Source organism: Amblyomma mixtum, chromosome 9 (genome assembly GCF_055824585.1).
Source record: "Amblyomma mixtum isolate Tamu chromosome 9, ASM5582458v1, whole genome shotgun sequence".
NCBI classification, from domain to species: Eukaryota; Metazoa; Arthropoda; class Arachnida; order Ixodida; family Ixodidae; genus Amblyomma; species Amblyomma mixtum.
The window spans coordinates 1,084,097-1,104,092 of NC_143020.1; the positions used below are offsets into that span (position 1 = coordinate 1,084,097).

General features: G+C 43.8%; 1 protein-coding gene and 1 pseudogene across 1 annotated transcript in view; both read right to left on the reverse strand.

The window, feature by feature from the left end:
• Positions 1 to 221: 221 nt before the first annotated feature.
• The window catches only part of LOC149328036 (uncharacterized), a 41,645-nt gene continuing 21,870 nt past the window's right edge, over positions 222 to 19,996 (reverse strand). The window contains exons 3-4 of the mRNA XM_089561844.1: positions 1,624 to 1,677; positions 222 to 946 (exon numbers count right to left, since the gene is read on the reverse strand). Of these exons, the coding sequence (XP_089417970.1) occupies positions 222 to 946; positions 1,624 to 1,677 (779 nt within the window). The remainder of the gene's footprint in view (positions 947 to 1,623; positions 1,678 to 19,996) is intronic.
• Positions 5,151 to 15,972, reverse strand: LOC149328037 (uncharacterized; annotated as a pseudogene).

The following is a 19,996-nucleotide window of genomic DNA, read 5'->3' on the forward strand; positions in this document are numbered from 1 at the left end:
TGTTCAGGAAATACTTATCGCGAGTGTGTGTCTAGCCTAAGGGAACAACAAATGTATTTTCCTGAAAAAAACTTTAAAAGTGAATAAAACATACAAATGTAAAGAAAGACGAAGGTTAGCTACCACCACCCATCATAGAGTATTCAGCTAGAATCTCATTAGATCGCACATAAAAAGGTAGCTAGGAAAACATATCGAATAAGGAGCATCAGAAACCGCTGCTATTCTTTGTGAATGGTCTTTTTGTGGAGTTTTAAATTTTGTCCCTGAGCGAATGTCTTATGGCACAAATCACATTGGAAGGGCTTTTCGCCCTTATGGGATCTCACATGCCTCGCAAGAATTGAATGTTGTACAAAGGCCATGGGGCACAGCTGGCACTGATACGGCTTTTCACCCGTGTGGGTACGGATGTGTGCCACCAGGCTGTTCATCAATGTAAAGCTGCTACCACAGTGGTCACAACGGTAAGGACGCTCACCTGTGTGAGTTCGCTGGTGTTTCACTAAGGTGCTCTGGTGTGCAAAACTGCTATCACAATAGTCACAATGGTAAGGACGCTCGCCTGTGTGAGTGCGCTGGTGTTGCACTAAGGTGCTCTGGCGTGCAAAGCTCCTACCACAGTGCTCACAATGGTAAGAACGTTCACCAGTGTGAGTGCGCTGGTGTGTCTCCAGGTGGGCGTTTTGTGTAAAGCGCTTTCCACAGTCATCACAATGGTATGGTCGGTCCCCAGTATGGACTCGGAGATGCACCACCAGCTGAGATCTGTTTCTGAATCCCTTGCTGCAGTGGGTGCATTTGTGCACCTTCTTTACTGCAGGTTTACCCCGGTGGCTACCACTGCCAGAAGGAGTAGATTCCATGCAGTGGCTCACTGGGCGCCTTTCACCAGTTGAATCTTGCACAGGAGGTGCACCATGGTCGCTCTGTGTGACGACTGAACCTGTGTGGTAAAGGAAGAATACTTTCATTCAAATGCAGGAACCAACATTGCACAGCTCACCTGGAGCTAGGGAAATGAAGATCAATGTACAGGACATAATTGTCAACAGCTGTGGATGTTTATGAAAAGTTTTATAGAATAGGTCGGCCTTAAGAAGAATTCAGGTCTGAAGAAAGATATCCCTAGAATGAATTCTGCAAGGAGCTGAAGACATTTCAGCTGCAATAAAATGTCATCCTTGCCAACAAAATAGGGTAGCATTTGAAATCCATTCTAAGCACTTGCATTACTGCCATCATGATAAACGCTGTCCTAAGCCCACCCAAGTGGGCCTAATACCCAACAAATGGCAATTAGCTAAGTTTAGCACATTGCCAATTTTGTGTTCTTTATTTGCTCCTTAGACAGGGTACAAGAGGAAGCAAAAGCTAAAGGCTAAAAACCTGATGAGGCCTTGGACTCCTGCACAAGTCCTAACATCAATGCATAGAACTCACAGGGGTGACAGTTTGGTCAACAGTTCACATATTCTGGAAAACAACTTTCCAGAATATCAAGGGCAAATATCATCATAATTCACCAGAGCTGTATGAACTGAAGCTTCTGTATTCTTCACACTTCTCTTTGAAAGCCAACCTTCAGGAACAGCTTAATGAAGAAAAAGTGAAGATTCTAACCTGATGAGTTTTGTCCAGAAAATACACCGTATTTGCGGCCTCTGGTGGTCAAGCCTGCAAGTGAAAGGCAGGTTACATCCATAAGACATAGGATTACATGTGCAACAACTCACATGGTGTTATGTGGATGAGACGGTGAAAATAGCATGCCATCTCATACAAGCGTTGTGCTAGGTCAGGTAAATTGAGAAGGACAGGCTTAAAAACAATCAAGTTCCAAAGCAAACATTCCAAACTTTCAATTCTGCCTCCAGACGAGAACTATAATTATGCTCAAGAAAGTAACACAGTTACCTAAAAATATCAGAAAGCTGTTGCAAGCAAACCAACCGCCACTTTATAGACCTGTTCGCTAGCACAGTAGCTGGCTTCATGGGAAGGACTGTACAAGTCTGCCTATGTAGGCTTAAAAACTAACGAGTGTGAGTTATGGTTAGAGACAAAACACATTGGGACAGGATTCCTCCTGTTTTTTTAAGACCTCTTACACCCTTTGTACAGCACGTAGGAAAAAAAATTTCAGAGCTTGACAACTGGTAACTAATTGTCAGGAGGCTTGCTTGCAGCCAAGATTACAGCCGCCCACAAGTGTGGCCAACATTCCCAATACGGTGTTTCCTCTGCAGCAGCTCCAAGAGTGCCATTAACCAAACCAGTAGAAGCACATCTGAAACAGCACAGTACTGCGTGTCAAGTGCAGTTAGAGCGTAACATATTTACTCGTGTAAGGCCCACGCCTCGAATGTGGGATGAAAAGTCTAATGAAAATCAAAGCTGATGACAATAGGTGAGATGGTGAAAGGGCAGTTTTGGCTAAAGAGGGCCACGGCTCAAGGCACTTTCTTCGACACAGGTTGGGGTTAAAGGCTCATTTCCAAGCACTGCACCCAGCACAAGCTAGGGGGTAAACTTGCTTATTGCATCACTGGTGGGTATCCAGTGCTAGTACTGAGATTACAAACCTGCACATCCTACATGCGTGGTGCATCCTCCACTGACTATGAAACTGATGCGGGGAGAGTGCACGCAGCAAGAAATAAAGAATAAAAGTACACCTTGTCATCACTTATCAGAATCGCAGCAACACTAAATCAGGCATTTTGTGAGGCGTGAAGACCTGCCACGTGTCAGGAACTCACTCCGGCAAAATCAGAAAAAAAAGACAAACAGTGTGGTTCTTGGACGAGTAAGTCTGCTACAGCTTGCATTGCCTTGGCCAACACGGCAAAGAGCACTGCGTCAATGGGTCAGCACCGCACAAGGTAAACAGGGTCAACAGAGCAAAGAGCTATACAGAAACACTGGGGAAGCAAATTTTTTCAAATGGCTTCACATCATAACAAAAGAATTTCCTCCTCAAAGATAATTCAAGGTACATACAATCATCATGAATTGAAGTCCACACCTGATGAATTACAAATGCGCACAACAGCACTAAGCATTAGAAAACTAAAAAAAACATTGTCACCCCATACAGCCATCTCGCCTGCTCATAAAAGAGCCTCAAAACAGAACGGAAGACGTCAGAATGCAGGCTAAATGCACACAGCAACAAACATAGCTTGGACAGAGTCAGGAATGCTTCGCACATGACAAAGTGAGGTCAGTCACCTGGGACCAACCACAAGGAATCATAGCGTACTCTTCAGCAAAGCCATAAAAATGCCCATAAACCAATGAACGGCAGCAGATACGACACCATCTAGAATTCACCACACAATAGTGACAGCAGGGTTTCTGCAGAGCCCCAATATTCATAAAGCCCCACCTAGCGGACAGAGCAAAGTGAAACCTGGTGGAGTCCCACCCAATGACGACAGCAAGCATTTTGAAAATATGTGTGGCTGTACAGAAGAAGATTCAATATAAAAATTGATGTGTCAATCACACATTCATCAAAAGGGAAATTCTTTCAATGCATGCAATATTCACACGATGTTTCTGCTTTAAGTGAAAAACACGAAAGAATTTGGTATAAATGAAATAATCAATTTGCACACTTATCACAGCAACCACAATGTCCAGCACAATTACATTGTTTTCTTTCGAGTGTTCTCGCACACCGTCTTGCACAATGACCGGCTCTTCAGTTCCAGAGATCCTGCTTTGATCTCTGAATAATAGAATGGAGTCAGATTCACCCCACTTTACACCAAAAGCAAAGGCGTCATTTTCTGCCGTTTGTATGTTTAACCGAGCATAATATCTTGGAACCAATGCCTCTCGTTTATTTAAGATGAGCACCAGCTGCTTATTTTTTTCGACTCTCCACATCACAAAGTTAATTGACAAAGTGACATGCAACACCCTACAGACACCGGCACAGGCTATCTTCCAAAAATAGGCGAAATTACATGAATGTAATAACTGCCCTTAAACATATGCCAGTTTCATTCACTGTGTTGTGGAATGCAGAAGGGCCACCCAGTATCCTCCTATCCCCTGTGCAACCCTTTATATGTGGAGTGCCTGGCTTGGCTAAGATAGCTGGAAGACCAATGTCCTTTGCACGACAGGCATAATCCTCTCTTGGTTCTTGGTTCTTGGTGACTAAATATCATGATTCTAATACTTCTACTACTGAGTGCACATCGCAAGAGTACATAGGTAAGAGGCTGTGTTCAACTCCAGGTGTCCTCTTAATACCACGACAGAAATGGGAATGTCACCGAGAACTTAATTGAAACTGGTCAACCATTCCACTCCAGTGATTTCTGCTCAACCACTATTGAGTCAAAACGAACAAAAAGAACCTAGCGCCTCGTCAGCAACAGGAACAACTGTTAGCGACAACTATGCTGCCACCCGTTATTCCCTCCTTCCTTCTCCTTTAAGCGAGCCTGTTGTGATTTCAGGGGAAAGAACCATATTGCTTACGAAACAAGTTCACTAAACAAATTTTTTGTTTTCACGGTAATGCCCACTTTCCTCGTTATTAAGATGCCTGTAATTGAAGCAATGACATCAAAACTATTTCCAATCCACTTTGTGATAGACACAATGCACTGAGATCACTGCACATGGAATTTTCCAGGTTATAAGCATGAAGTAATGGAGTCATGAAAGGGTGGAAGGCGTGGAACCTTGTACGCATTGGCTTTTCTGTAATGGCCTGCCAAATAACAGAGAGCAAAGGAGTGTCACTTTGGAATAAACACAAACGCCACAGGCATCGGAACATGCCCGCTTTTGTGTAGACGGCAATGCACAAAAAGCGCATTTAACAACACTTTCTGTAGCCTTTCTTCTCTAGACACAAAATGTGAAAGGATATGGATAGGAAATAGAAGAGCAACTTGCAGTGTGCTCTTAACTGCGAATGAAAAAATTTGAAACTGATGTTTTCCACCAGCTGAAATGCAATGTCAGTTGCAGTATCTTTAACAATGCTTGTCACTTCAGCCCAGCTGGTCAGGCTAGTTCTCTTGGCAGATCCAGGTAGATACTCATGAACCTAACTTTGCAGATGCAAATAAGTGAAAGTAAGGTTCTGCCCGTATTCGCAGCAGTACATTGCTTTCGAAGGTTCATCCTGAGGCACATTTTACCCTGGCCTCGTAATACTGGTCCTCATGTCTGAAAATCGAAACAGAGCACAGTAGACTAACAAGGAGTCTCAAAAACCACAACAGCATTGTTTATACGCTTTGTATATAGAGCACATATCATGCAGCAGGCACCTGCCTATTTTAAATCCATCTGCTTGTGTCTGTGGCATGATGCACGTGCGATACAGTAGAGCTCACTAATAACTGCCACAGACACAACAAACAATTGCTTGGCATGAACAAGTGCGGTGCCACCATCAAAGTATGCCTTGGGCAATGGCAATAAGTTTCAGATACAACTACGGCCGCATTAGTCGGTTATAGCAAACAAGGAGGTGCCGTTAATACCCCCAAATATGAAGGGGTTGAGCTTCCAGTATGCGCGGAGATTGAAGCTTGTCTCAGCCCTCGTGAGACCGCCCCGAAAAGAGCATGTCGATCTTACAGAGAAATAAAAAGGCAGCTTTGAAACCGTAAGTGGACGGCCTACAAGGGCCTGTGCGCTCGCCAAATGGACAGCATCCAAAGTCGAGAAAGAAGAGAGAGAAAGGGAAATTGTTGAAAGCGAACCGTCTCCCCATGGCTACAGCCTCCATGAGGTAACCCAGATAACCACATACAGCCTTTTGACGTATCAAATACAGCACTTGCTGGACATTGTGTATGTCCAATAGATATCCAAATATGTCTGCATAACATTGAGGGGATATCTACAGGATTATCAGAAATGCATCCGTACCTCTAAAATAGTATGTTGTACACATATTACGGCTGGACATTTGTTGCATATAATGGATGTGCACATAGGGCAGTTAGACATCTACAGTACTTCCTATGCATTGCAACAGAGGCCTCACTGGCAGTATATAGATCTTTCTAAAAAGGGCTCGCTGTGCGCTGCCATATTGTTCCCTGGACTGCAGTGGGCACCTCGCGCTAGCATGGTGGAAGCGGCGAAACACCTCCTCTCTGGATTGCTGGAAACCGGTTCCCCCGTTGCTTCCACCCTGCTAGCGCGAGGTGCCCACTGCAGTCCAGGGAACAATATGGCAGCGCCCAGGAAGCCCTTTTTGGAAAGGTGTATAGCACCTGGTATTTACCTGAAGCCTGTGTATAAACTGTATTTAGGCTAGCTAATACAGATAGCATGTTGGTTGACTGATAATCGCTGTAGTAAAAGTAAACTATAAGATTTGAGTGATGTGCAATAATTAGGATCTCAATCCTCTAGTCTAGGCTAAGGTCAAGAAAAAACTTTCAACAGATATTCCATGTACATCAAGCTTTCCAGAATCTTCGCAGCCGCGTTAAATTGGCATCAATATCTTCATTGTTTAGAAAAATGTCTTACAACAGCATATAACACATTTTAACACTAAGCAGCAAAACACTCGAAGAAAACCCAAATGGAAAGGGATTGTCTTTAGTGTTTATAAAATGAGCATACGAAATACAGCTACTACACTACAGAAGAACTAAACACCAAAATGGTCACTTCAGTCAGCTCAATAACAGTGCCTATTGTGCTTGGTAGGTGAGTATATAGAGCACAGCTCTCAGCAAAACACTACTAAAACATGCTAACAGTGGCTACTCTTTCTGTCACAATTAAGACACATAGCACTGTAATAAAAAAGGCATACTCAAAAGAATACAAAAAGCAAGCAGAGTGCTACTTGAGTTCACTGTGAAATATGCATACAGCCACTGCAAAAGACTGAACAAAACGGTGAGTACTTAGATCTGCTGCCGATTAAAAAGAAGTCATAATAATAATACAAAAAATGAAACTAAAATGAATATGAACACAGTAGCTTGTAGACCAAAAAAAATTGCTGTCACAAAACTACAGCATGAATGTTCAAACAACCGAAGCTTGGTTAGTAGATACTTCTTTCAAAATGAATAGAAAAGGAAGTAATGTACATGACAACATCGATGTTAAATGATAAGAGCAGGAACGAAAAGAAACACAAAAATTCAAATAAATGCGGAATGGCTAGTTTTCCTCCTAGCCAAATGAATAGAAAACAAATGTGTGAAGAGTAACAAATTCACTGTTTTGTGTAAATACAAAACAATCACATAAGACAAATGCCAAAAGAAATGCAAAGAAACATAACAGCTGTTACTGTTATTTGCAGACAAGGCGCAGCACTGTACAGAAAGGACTAAATCTACTTAAGTGAGTGGAACAGTGACAACTTAAGGCACATAGAAATTGCAGTAAAAAAGCACATTTTCAAAAAAAGAAAAGATGACATGAAATGCTATTCACGTTAGCTGTGAGGTGTACATAACAGAACCACTGTACACTCACCGTCAAAAGTAAATAGAAGGCGACTTTTTCAAAAAAATTTAATTACGTTAAATCTAAAGCATAATGGTCCATGCTTGTTTGGGCACAGTGCAATTCGCACAATCACAATTGGGCTGCGCATATGTATTCAAGGATGCATGAATTGGGGGCCAATGATTAATTTTTTTCCTGAATATTGCCTTCCATTTACTTTTGACGGCACCTGTACATATAAAAGTCCAAATTAATGAGGACCATATGGCATATTGCTTTTCTCTCTACCATAAAAAATAAATGCTGCGTTGAACAAAAGAAAGCTGAAATGAATATTCAAGCAGGAGCTTGTAGAGACTAGCAACAGGAGTTGTCATAAACTCTAGCATAACACTTCATAAGCAACTTTAGCTGTGTTGGTGGATATTCAATTACCAGCTTATTCAAAGAACATTTTGTTCTCAGTCCCTGCCAGCCCATTCACTGTGATTTGAATTGTGATGCTAGATTTTTTTGTGACAAGTCCTGTTTCTAGTCTGCCTACAAGCTTTTGCATGCATACTGTTTCCAGTTTGTTTTTTCCACGCCTTAATAACTTTTAAAAATATGCAGTCCCGTAAAGACCCCTCGGCAGCTCTTGCTTCAGCCGGTCCTCACAGTACAGCTACACATGGGCCACTCCAATGGGCAACAAATGCGACGAGGCCTTGCAGCTCTTGTTCTGGCTTGAAGTTAGTAGGTTCACTGTTCAGCTGTGCATAGGCCACTCCGCTGGGCAACAAAAGCGACAAGGAAACTTCAGCGCTGTGCCCAAAATAAATAAAATACCTTAAACTTCTAGCATGCTCAAAATTTAGTTTCCTTAAACTAGCTGTGTGCATCCTATACTGATTACAAATGAACAGGGTCCATGGGCATGCTTGGACTAACTATAATACAGCTTCAACGCTAACTTTTACGCTTTTAGAAATGAACAATGGAGCCTGTTTCCTCATGTGATCTTTCTGTCCTGCTTCCTTATATTTTCCGAATGCCAAATTAATAGTAAAAAATGAGAACACACCACCACTGCTTTCGAATTTTTCAGAATTTCCTTTCACCAGACATCACAAACACAAAATAGAAAACATAATCATTACATCTATGTGGCACTACAGTAGAAAGAAGGTGGGGAAGATTAGATTCTCGACAGCATAAAACGAACAAGCCAATCCAAGAGGACCTTTAATCTGCTATAGCAGACACAAACAGCTATCCTCTCCTCCAGCTTGTCCCTTGTTCATTTTATGCCTTATCTCTACACTTCACTATAAAATACAACAGGCAAATTATCTCGCACCAGTTCACAAGGCAGCTATTTTGTAATGGCAGTTTGGCTGAAGTGAATAAACAAATTTTCCACATGGTTATCTGTCACGTAGGCACTCCAACTCATAAAACACTGCAGTAGACTACACAAAAGTTGTGCTTCAAAATCAACTCAGTCATGACATAAAACCTTTTTTTTTGTTTTCAATTTGCCCGCTTAAATGCAACTGTACTTCAGTTGGGACAGACACTGCAATCATCTAATAAGCTGAATGGCTTGCCTTCTGGACTGTCGCAACACATGTAGGCAATCGTATGCTTGCACCTAAACAGAATGTTCCTGCAGCTTAAATGTTTAGTTACAAGAGTAAGGTATGTGAAAAATTAGGGTGATGGCTAAGCATCATCTTAACAGTAGACAAGAAAGCGTCCACACTAGTAGACACTAAGAGCGCCATCACAAGTGCTCCCCCAGTCACTAGTACTAACTGTTTATACCCTGTGTGATATGTCATGGCTCCACGGTACCCCCAGCTGCAACCACACCTGATGGAAACTTCACACATAACAGCCTACTCTCTTCCTGATGGCCATCTGTGAAAAATTGACACTTTCTGAATTTATCAATTTTCAATGTTGAATCACACCATTGATTAAAATTATCGATGAACAATCTCTATAATCAAACAACGCATCCGCTAGCTGGTCGCTCCTGTAACGCGCTCAACCGACAGCACTTCATTGCCTTTGTGTAGCATGCCCACCTGGCCCACAAAGGGCCTGGGTTTGAGCTGCAATACACGAATTTAACGAATTACCTCTATTTTACGAAATACCCCCAAGACTAACCTCCTCGCTAATTGCACTTACATTTGTACCCTCCCCTAACTTCATTTGAAATTTGATATTTTTTCCAGATGATAAAGGGGTTTGCCGGGTTTTCAGCCGAACGAGCTCGTTAACTATAGTGTAAAAAGGCGGATTCTCTACATGTTGAGGCAAACGTTTTGTAGTCTTGGGTAAGAGACTCCATGTTCTGACAATAAAAATTGGTTATCACAGTTGGACTAGTACAAAATTCATGGGACACTATCGAGAGCTTCCAAGTGGAATCTTCACTGCTGTAAAATCAGCACAATAGTAACACATTGGCGTATGCCCCATGCATGCAAACTGCATGCTCTGCTCATTTTACGTTTTTGTTAGAACAGCTGAATACTCCCTTGCCTAGGCATTAAAATGTTTCCAAAGTTCTAAAAGAAAATATCACGCGCCATGTGAACTAGTTGCACCACTTCAGCCCATGCAAAAATATAGCACAAATTTGGCAACAAAATGATAATACACAATGAAATTTTGAAGCATAGGAAGACTGAGTGAAATGCCTTTCCAAATGCATCTCGATGCCTCGCAGGAGCATGGCGAAGCCAATCTCTGAGTGCAGCTCAACCACGAATTCACTGCTGTTGTGCACAGCAGTCATGGCAGCTGCCAAAGACCACATGAAAATTAATGAGCATACCAAGAATGTCTGCTTCATGTTTGCACATTCAAAAACAGCCGCACAGCAATGCTGAGCATTCAATTACGAATTACAAAAACGAAAAGCAAAACGAAACTTTCTAGCGTCAGCCAGAGGTCTACACAGAAAGAGCGGCTGCTTTCGCAGCCCACATTTCCTACATTTACGGAGTAACATAAGAAAGCAAGGCAGTATAACATATGCGAAACCGGGTAAAATAAGGGCACACATAAGGGGGGAGAAATAAACTGCAATGAATCGACTGATTACAGATATGGACCTTGTTGCAGTTAGGTGGTGCTTGGCCCTTGCAACGGGTCGACGCAACCTGTGCGACTTTCCACGGCTGTAGAAAGAGTAATCAAATGAGATTTCCAGGATAAAACAAAGCGTTAGACATCTTATTTCAAGGATTACAAAAAGGTGGTTCCTTCCGCGTCTGCACTCCACGTTTGGGGGGCACAATTAAAGTGTCCACCAAACATCCGTCTCTGCAGAAAATTACCTTATAAATTTATTTGATGACCAAGTTGTACGTTGCAGCTGTTAGGTGGCACTTCGTTCTCGCAACACACCGATCGAAAATATTTGTGCAAATCACACTTCAATTGAAGTAAAAGAGAATCCAGCATCAAACGGCGGCTACTTAATACTCTGCGTGAATTACGGACCGGTGGCTATTTCAGCCGCTAAAATTTCCCGCCTTTTCGAGTAATCACGACAAAAGCAAGGAAGGTAATGTGGCCGGCTTCGCGTACGCGATACAGGTTACAATTAAAGGCATTCACTCAATACGGCACCTTCTCTGGAGAAAATATCCTGATATAACACTCGTTTTTTGATGCCTGAGTACCAATTGCTGCAATTGACCATACGACAGAGTAATTAAGCAGCTATCGATTCATTAATTTTGCAAAACGACGCAAACCGTGGCACTTCGATATGATTCAGGGTATAACAAAAGAGCAGTAAAACTTACTGCCTCAAACGGGGGATGACAAACTTCCCGCCTTTTCGTCACACGAAGCCAACCTACACAAAAACAATTACCGGCAACTCAGATGTGCCTTGCAGCAGCTAAAGGGCAGTTCGCGTAGCCACGTCCCGTACGACGCACCTCAGGGTGCTACGGCTCGCAGAGCTGCCACACACACAACCGCCACTACCAGCACAGATTCGCAACAAAGAATGAACCTACGTAAAAACAATTATGCACGCCCCCAGATGTAGTTGTACATACAGTACTTACCCATAGAGAAAGATATTGGTAAAGAGCGGACACTCTCATAGGGCCCTGCGGCCCATTTGACTGCAGCGCACCAAGCGGGCGGTCCTACTCAATGCAAAGCAGGAAGCAGTAGCAGTTGTGAAACGACAACCATATGCTCATTTCTTCAACCTGCAGAGCAACGAGGGCCACTACAAAAAGCGCTTATGTGCAAAAACATAATGGAACACATGGAATGCACTCGATAAATTAGGCGGCCCCTAGAGCAATCCTGCAGAAGCTTGCACATTGCTTGTGCACTTAAATCCAGTCCCCCCCACCCTTCAAGTCCTGTGGGCTGACCTTCCATCCTGTGTACTTCTCTGAAAGATTATGTTGAGGCACGTTGGTTTCAAGTTCACCGTATGCTTCAACGCAACATTAACCTTTAAATTTATCAAGTTGTACACCAGAAAGTGACGACTGAAAGCGAACTTTGTCTAAATTTCTGTTCACAAATCTCACATGCCAGCATAAACGAATTCTAGAATACATTTTTACAAACTTCTGCCGGCACTCAAGAGAACAAAAATCAAAATCCCCAATGCATTGGAGATGTCGCAGCAAAACATAAACCCTTTCTAGATGTGCAGTATCCTCAACCAAAGCAAGAAAGTGGGTCTCAAGTGCTTGCCCAAATGTGCATGCCCTTTGCGATGGTACCGTTAAATTTCCGAACACTTTGCCTGGTGCATGATATGCTTTCAGCATCGTAAAATATTGATGAGAACCACTCAATGTATTGTCTTCATCTTTCAACACTGAGGGCAAATGCAATTCTTTGCATATTTACCAGAAAAATATTTTACCAAGAAGCCTGCCACGTATTAGACAACAGTATCCTCAATAACATGAGAGTACTTATCCACGGCTAGCTCTGAAACATCTTGCAAGGACGGAAAGTCGTCAGCAGGAGCCTGCACAACATTATCAACTAGAGATGCCCTGCTAGCAGAGAATGGTGAACATTCCAGTAGAAGTTCACATCTATCCTCCTCAGCATTACCTTGTTTAGAAAGTCTAAACAGTTTCTGAATGCAAATATGCTTTAAACCAGAGATAAACTGGAAAACATTCGGATTCATGTTGCAGCCTTGCTTCTGCCTAATGTGCCCAAACATTCTCCAGCGAATCCTGCTGCAGCCGACGAATGAGGATACAAAAAATTATGATTTTCAGAAAGATCACTCCAAAGAAGCAAAGCAGCCTGAATAGTTATCTGCCAGCCTATGATTGTTTGTGGCTGACGCTTGACAGCAAACTTCCACGTTTTAATCCAGTAAAGATGATCTTGAAGGAAGTGAACAAGTTCTTCATCACCCCTTTTAATCGCATAGCGATATCTTTGCGCTATTTTTTTCGAAGTTGAGCTGTTCAGTGCATCAAACAGTTTATCCATTCTTTTGCAAAACTGCGCTGTAGCCATTGCTGCTGCGGGCAGCTCCTCTGCATATATTGAAGCCATAATGGCCACACTCACTGAAGCACTCAGTACTTGTGCTGCTCTGCTTACTTTCATATTAGAAAACGGTTTTTGAAAAATGTGCCGCTCGGTCAGCTTTGGGGCTAAATGCAAGCGCAACTCGTGGGGCGAATTGTACAGGCGCTCAATGTAAGCCCAGTCCACAACCTCTTCCCCAATTAGCAACTTGTGAGCTTGCACATTATTACCAGTAGTTTTAATGAGATGGGGCACGTCCAAAATAAAATATATCCGCTCACCCCTTCTTTCAAACAAAGGCCTGTCAACAGACACGCCCAGCTGATAACACAAGCTGATGTTTGACGCCCCTTGGTCGCAAACAAGTGCTTTCACTGTCAGTTTGGCTATGTCTTTATGTTTATCAATAAGGGACATGAGCAATTTACGCATAATAGGTGCTGGTGTTGACAATTGTAAATGCTATTGGCTGAATCCACCTCTTAGAGATTCCACCCACCAGAACAACCAAAGCCCTGTCTGTAATTGTCGATGTCCGCACATTACCATCATCCACAAAGCCATGTATAGCATCCTGACTGGAATCGTAGCACAAGTTTTTTTTCTGTACTATTTTATCGAAGATCAAAGTGCATGATTGATCTCTTTTATCCCAAGTCTGACTTGTCGCTGAAAGCGACTCAATGACCCCAGGAATCACACCTGGTTTCATGTTGACGTTAGCCAACCATCGTCTCAGCGAATGCTGGGTTGGCAAGGTGAAAATGGGAGCTAAAAATCTATACGCCCGTGGTCCACGAAAGTTTAGGTGCAACGAAAATTTCTTTAGCCACAAAGGAAATCGTTTGCCTTTGCCCCTTGGCTATGAACGCACGTGGGCAGTGAGAAGTTTGGACACTTCGTCAGTGACAAATGGCCGGATGACACCAAGTGCCCTCGAAATAGTTGGCGGCAAGCTGTGTTGTTGTCTGCGCAAACCTGTGATGGTCTTGCGGCAGCTCTTCACATTTGCCTGCAGCCTCCTTATAGTTGCTGTGGCCCTGGACTTGGACTACTGCAGACAATTTGTGTATGCTGAGCCATTGCAGGATCGCTGCCAAGAACAATAATACAAGAAAAAGGGTAGCAATAAAGGCAGTCTTGACACAATGCTTTTTAATGGTTCCGTCACAGTAAACATTGCTTGCAGTAAGTGCAACGTATTGCATTACGGTTATTTTTCTATGAGCATAATGCACTCTGCGCGATTCATTCATACAACTCATGTACACGACTGTCCCGAATATAACTTGTCCCGGAGTAAGATTCCTGCATGTGAAGTAAACGCTTCGAGTGTTACATTATGCATTCAATGCTATGGTTAACACCCCTAGTTTCCTGTGAATGCACCAAAAGACGTCCACGTAAGCATTTGCCGCACATTTGTGTAAAGAGCCGCCTTTTCTTTTTGGGTGATGCTCTCACCGACATCAGTACGAACACGTCAGACAAATGACTTTTACCTTATCTGGATGAATACAATGATGGGAGCTTGACGGTTGAGGAGATATTTAAATTAATTGAACAAAAAAAGGCATTGCTTCAGACGCATGTACCAAAACAGTGAGGACAAACCTCCGACACTTTAATGCATGCAGCTCCCCACACAGCACCAGCAGCAGTCGCTACTGTTTCCAGACACCCAGTGCTTTGCTGTTCTTTGCTGCACTAAATTCTGCCTGCGTCTTCTCTTTGTGACCAAAAGGTACTATGGGTATAAACTTTTTTTATGTACACTGCCACCTTCCTTGCACTTACGCACCAAGTCGCAAGCTCACTGAAAACATGGCCTCTCTTACCAGGTTATGAGCCTAATGGCAAAGGTTTGTTGCCTACCGCGGATAGGTTTGGAAAAAAAGGAAACTAATAGTTCTCATTATTACATGAGGGGCATTGAAGCGCATTTTGACGTTTTCTGCAGAATACTGCGGCTTGTTTGTTCTTAAGGCATGAAATTTAAGATTTTCTACAGTGGAAAGTTATGTTTCTGAGGTCTAAAGGGAACACAAGAGCCGAACACCACGTCATGGAATACACAAATTTGCATTGGCACATGCAATTCAGGTAGTAACAGTGGTGCTGAGGCAAGCACACATTCCTCTCTGTTCTTGTTTGCAATGCCTCTGTAAGGCATTTCCTGTCATCTCTTGTCAATTGTAGTTAGTGCCCTCCATATTGCAGTTTCACTGAGTGATAGCTTTACTCAGCGTGCCAACCAGGTTGCGGGTGACGGGACCTTGTCCGGCGCATACCAATTACCTACAGCCTAGGCAAGGTCAAACTCTACTTAGTGACAGGTCAACCATGTTAGTACTGAATATTTTTTACTTGTCGAAACTACTAAATAGTCGTCTAGCCTAATTTCAGCATTGGGAAACACGATGGCGACAACTAAACTTTACCCAGGCCACCTGAAGTATAAACTTTATACATAACAAATATACTATAAAAATTTATTCGAACTGCATATACGAAACATTAATGAGCATGTACCAGAACAGAAGTGAGGAACTATGTTTATGTTTACAACAGTTCACAAATCTATCGAGTGAGCTGTATCCGCACTTAAACCATAGCATGGAAACTTTTCCATCAGCGGAAAAACGGTAGACAGACGTTCCGTATGATGTAACAAGACACGATAAACAAATTCAAAAGTCAGACAAAATCAACGCTTCCCTAAATAATTTTAAACTGTCTGTTCTTACAATGGGCAAAAATGATACAGTGTACACTATACGAAGAATATGTTGCATATGCTACTGAACACTACTACTGAAAATGCTACTAAGCAGCTTTAAAGGAACAAGTACTAACCAACGCAGCTGCTTTCTTGAGGGCTTGCACCGCTTTCAGCCAAGTCAGGAAAGCAGCTACTGCTTGGGGGAAGAGAACACCCATGATCTGCCACGTCCGTTGTGGTATGGCCATGGTCGATGAGCAGATGCGGCGCTGCAGGCAATGGCAGAAAACATGAGCAAATGTCTCATTTGTAGTGCTTTGTCTCAAAGCGAATCAGGCTACGAAAGACATCCTGGTGAATGACTCCGGAAATTTAGACCACCGTTATGCATTCATGCGTGCTGACATCACACAGTACACAGGGCCTCAAGCATTTTGCCTGCATCTAAATCTGAATGGGATCGAACCCACTCCTTTCAGATCACCAGCCAGGCACCACCAGCCCTGAGCCACCACGGCAACTAATCAATGTTCAGAATGAGTACGGCAGTCATATGAGCGCACATCTGTGAATGCAGAGCCTCTTGCTTGAAAAACAGTGTGGAAAGGCTCAGCAGAAGAGTGAAATTATTGACCATGAAGCAAAACAAAAACTCTCAAGCCAACTGAAGTGAACTGCAGCATAAGGAAAGATACGAACTAGGCACATATACATTACATACAGTATAGCACGTCAGCTTAATTCTTGATTACCTGCTACAATATTTACTTCATAAATATATATGCTGTGACCAGCTTGCCTTGCAAATCTGGACACACATAAGGCACAGCCAATTTAGTGAGTCGCGTGTGCCCGGGATCCATAAAGTCCTTTGCTGTGAAGTGGTCAGTGCACATCCAGTACCTGGTGTACAATGAACTGGGCGGTTTTTCCAAAAGGTCACTTCTTCCGCTGTATGACACCCATGCTGTCAACCTGCGTACGTGTTTAAGGCACTCCATTACTTCATTGCTGAAACTCTGCTTTGCTTATTATGGCGTTTAACGTCCCAAAACAACTGAGGCTATGAGGGACGCCGTTGTGGAGGTCTCCGGGTAATTTAAACCACCTTGGGTTCTTTAACTTCACTGACATCGCACAGTACACGGGCCTGTAGCATTTCGTCGCCATTGAAATGTGACCGCCATGACCGGGATTGAACCCACGTGTTTCGGGTCAGTAGCCGAGCACCATAACCACTGAGCCACCGCGGTGGCGTCATTGTTGAATGTATAAGCATGAAGTGCTTCACTAGTATCCAAACAAGTCGCCGCAAGTGTTCTTCATAACAGACCATGAGACATTGGGAAATGGTACATTACCCGATTGTAGAAAAGCGCCGTCGCAAACGTTTTCAAACTGGTGCATAGGTGCTTCAGCCTACCTAGTATTCATCTAAAAACAAAAATGTAACACTTGCAAAATTATTTCTATCCACAGTGCACAACACTTTCATTATTCAAATGGCTTCATTGTTATACATGTCCCTGATAGCTTGAGTCATTTTGGGACGTTGCACCATACAAAGTAAGCAGCCTTAGTATGCCAGTTATCACATGACGAATTTGCTGCCATGTGAAAATATTCACTGCTACTCATATCTGTCAAACAACGTCACGGCCATTTATTTTATGCCTATAAACACATTCACAGTTACATCGCTGTGGAAATAGACGACTATATGAAACTATGACAAATGGCAAGCTGAAAACCACGACAGACCTGCTGTCCCGTGGGATGCGGAAGAAGATGGATCCTGGCCTCTTGCTCAAGGTGCTCCTGTTGCGGCACCACGGCACACAGCAGGTGTTGCCGACGGGTGGCATCACCTGAAAAATTCGCAAGTATGGTCATTCTCAGTCTCCTTATATTGTAACTCTGTAAACAGTGAAAAGGTGCGAAAGCGGTGAGGGAATGAAATTACGAGCGGAGTCAACATGTTTTTGCGAACCTGGCGTGCTGAACGCCGTTGCGCAAAGTACAATACACATACCCTACTACACGGCAGATACCAATCAACTTTTTTCAAGCATTTCTACATTCCCCGACATTTTTGTCTACCTCCTAACACCTAGGTGGACAGCAGAGTACGCGTTTTGTTCGAGAAAAATATTTCGTATACGAACGGCCACTACATGGACTACGAACAAGTACACAGTGTGTTAGGAGCACTGAGAAATACACGGGTGCAACGTATGTTTTAAGAGGCATAGAAAATTAAACTATCGGTGCAACAGTTCTTGGTTTTCAAGCATTTTAGAGTTTAGAAAGGCCGACGCGTTCCCTTTTTTTGCCGGTTTTCAAAAGCGCATTGCTGTGTAGTCAATGCGCGGGTGAAATGTGCGTTTCCACGAGTTCAGATAAGAGTCTTACAGTCCCGTACTTGCTGCGCGGGAACGGTCGTCTTCGCCGTTCGCCCACTTTCAAAAAAGTACGTTTTAACCTTGCACCGACAAATGGCACCCAAAAGAAGTTACATATTGTCGGGGGGCATACAAAAACGTCACGTCCCGAGAAACAAAGCACGAAACCAAGCAAAACTAACCGCTAGGCACTGCGCGTCGGGCCACAGGCCGTGGGCAGGTTTTTTTTTTTCTACGCACTGACCGGCGAAGCTGCATCATGCACCATCATTCCTCCCGCCGCTCCCGCCCACGGCGTAGCATGACCCAGCGTGCGCACGCCCTTCACAACTGCGCCGGCGTACTAAGGTAGACTGCTTGAAATGCAGCGTAATTTTGCATGAAGTGCTTGAAATGTAGCGTACTTTTGCGAAAACAAAACATTCCTTCCTTGACTTTGCCTCACACTGCAATGCCGTGAACAACAGCCGGCAGGCCACAGAGCGAGCGCGCCGCTTCACGAACTGCAGACAGGCACCGGCGGCCGGCGCGGCCGCCTAAATTGCTTGCAATGCAGCTTATTTCCACAAATAAACATTTCTCACCTTGCCGCCGTCATAAACAGGGGGAGTTCTGCGTCGAAGCGCAAGAGAGACGAAAAAAATTGCGGCCTGCCCGCACGAAGGAATACGCCGCACGCTTTCACGCGCACAAAACTGCCCCCACGAAGCTCCGTCGTCTGCTGCTCGGATGGGTCTGCCGCCGCGCCGCAGGGTTGCCAGATGGCTCCGACCTCAGGTAGCCAAATTGGCCTCCGTAGTAGCCCAAACGTAGCCAACAGCGAAATTTTTTGCGTAGCCCAAATGTAGGCAAAAAAATTTGCTTTCTTTTTCTTAAGCATATTGAATTAATTTTCGGCAAGAATATTTACATATTAGATTTCTTTCCAGCAGATGATGTCTGAGGGGGTGCGCACGGCGTGCTCTGCCCGTTGTTACGTTTCGTATCCGTCATGCGCGCTAACCAGTGCGGCTAACAGGTGCGCTAACCAGGTCCTAAAGATGGGGCCGCAGTTCCACTTTGCAGGCGCGGCAGTAGGCCATATATATCACCTGAGGCGGGTGACGACAGCCAGTCTGCACGCGGAAAAGAACGGCGGCGCTATATAACGCAATCGCAGCTCTAGTTGCGGAATATTTCACCTTTTAAATGTTCGCGCGCTGATTAGACTTGTCGACAGTGAAAATACCTTACTGTATACTTACGCAGCCTCACTTTCAATTGCATATTTTAAGAGGAAGACTCTCACTGAGAGCGTCCCCTCATAGCATCGAGCATGCGCCTTCTTGAAGCTACATTCTACGATATGCATGAGCTCAGAATAAATCAAGGATATATGCCATTAGATGATAATCTATGTCGATTTTATCTTCAGTCTAACGGCACCTTCACAATAATGAGAAAAACAATTACCCTTGAATTCCGGCTCCTTTTTCCATTTCTTTTTTAGTTCCGGTTGTACATCGCCCACTTGCCCATTCTGAAAGTTCTCGTAGCGACGGATCTAATGTCATGTCACTAACTTCCGCCGCCTTCGTTAGTTACAGTGCGTTCCGCGCCGCGCCGTAGGATGGCTCCACGGCTCCGCATGAGTGCAGGCAGATTACGCAACGGACACGGCGCTCTCGCGACGCTTGCAATGAATCTCGAGGGCTGCACGTGTGCCGCTTGAGGCTGCAGAAAAAGGGTAGGCTCTTGCGAGTGGCGCGCTTGCCGTGTCCAGCACGAGAATAGGAAGAAACAGAAAAAGACTTTATTAATGCCTAAGCATTGCTTGCCTCATGCGCGAATCTTGAGCAGAATGTGTCCTCACAACCAGAATGAACAATAC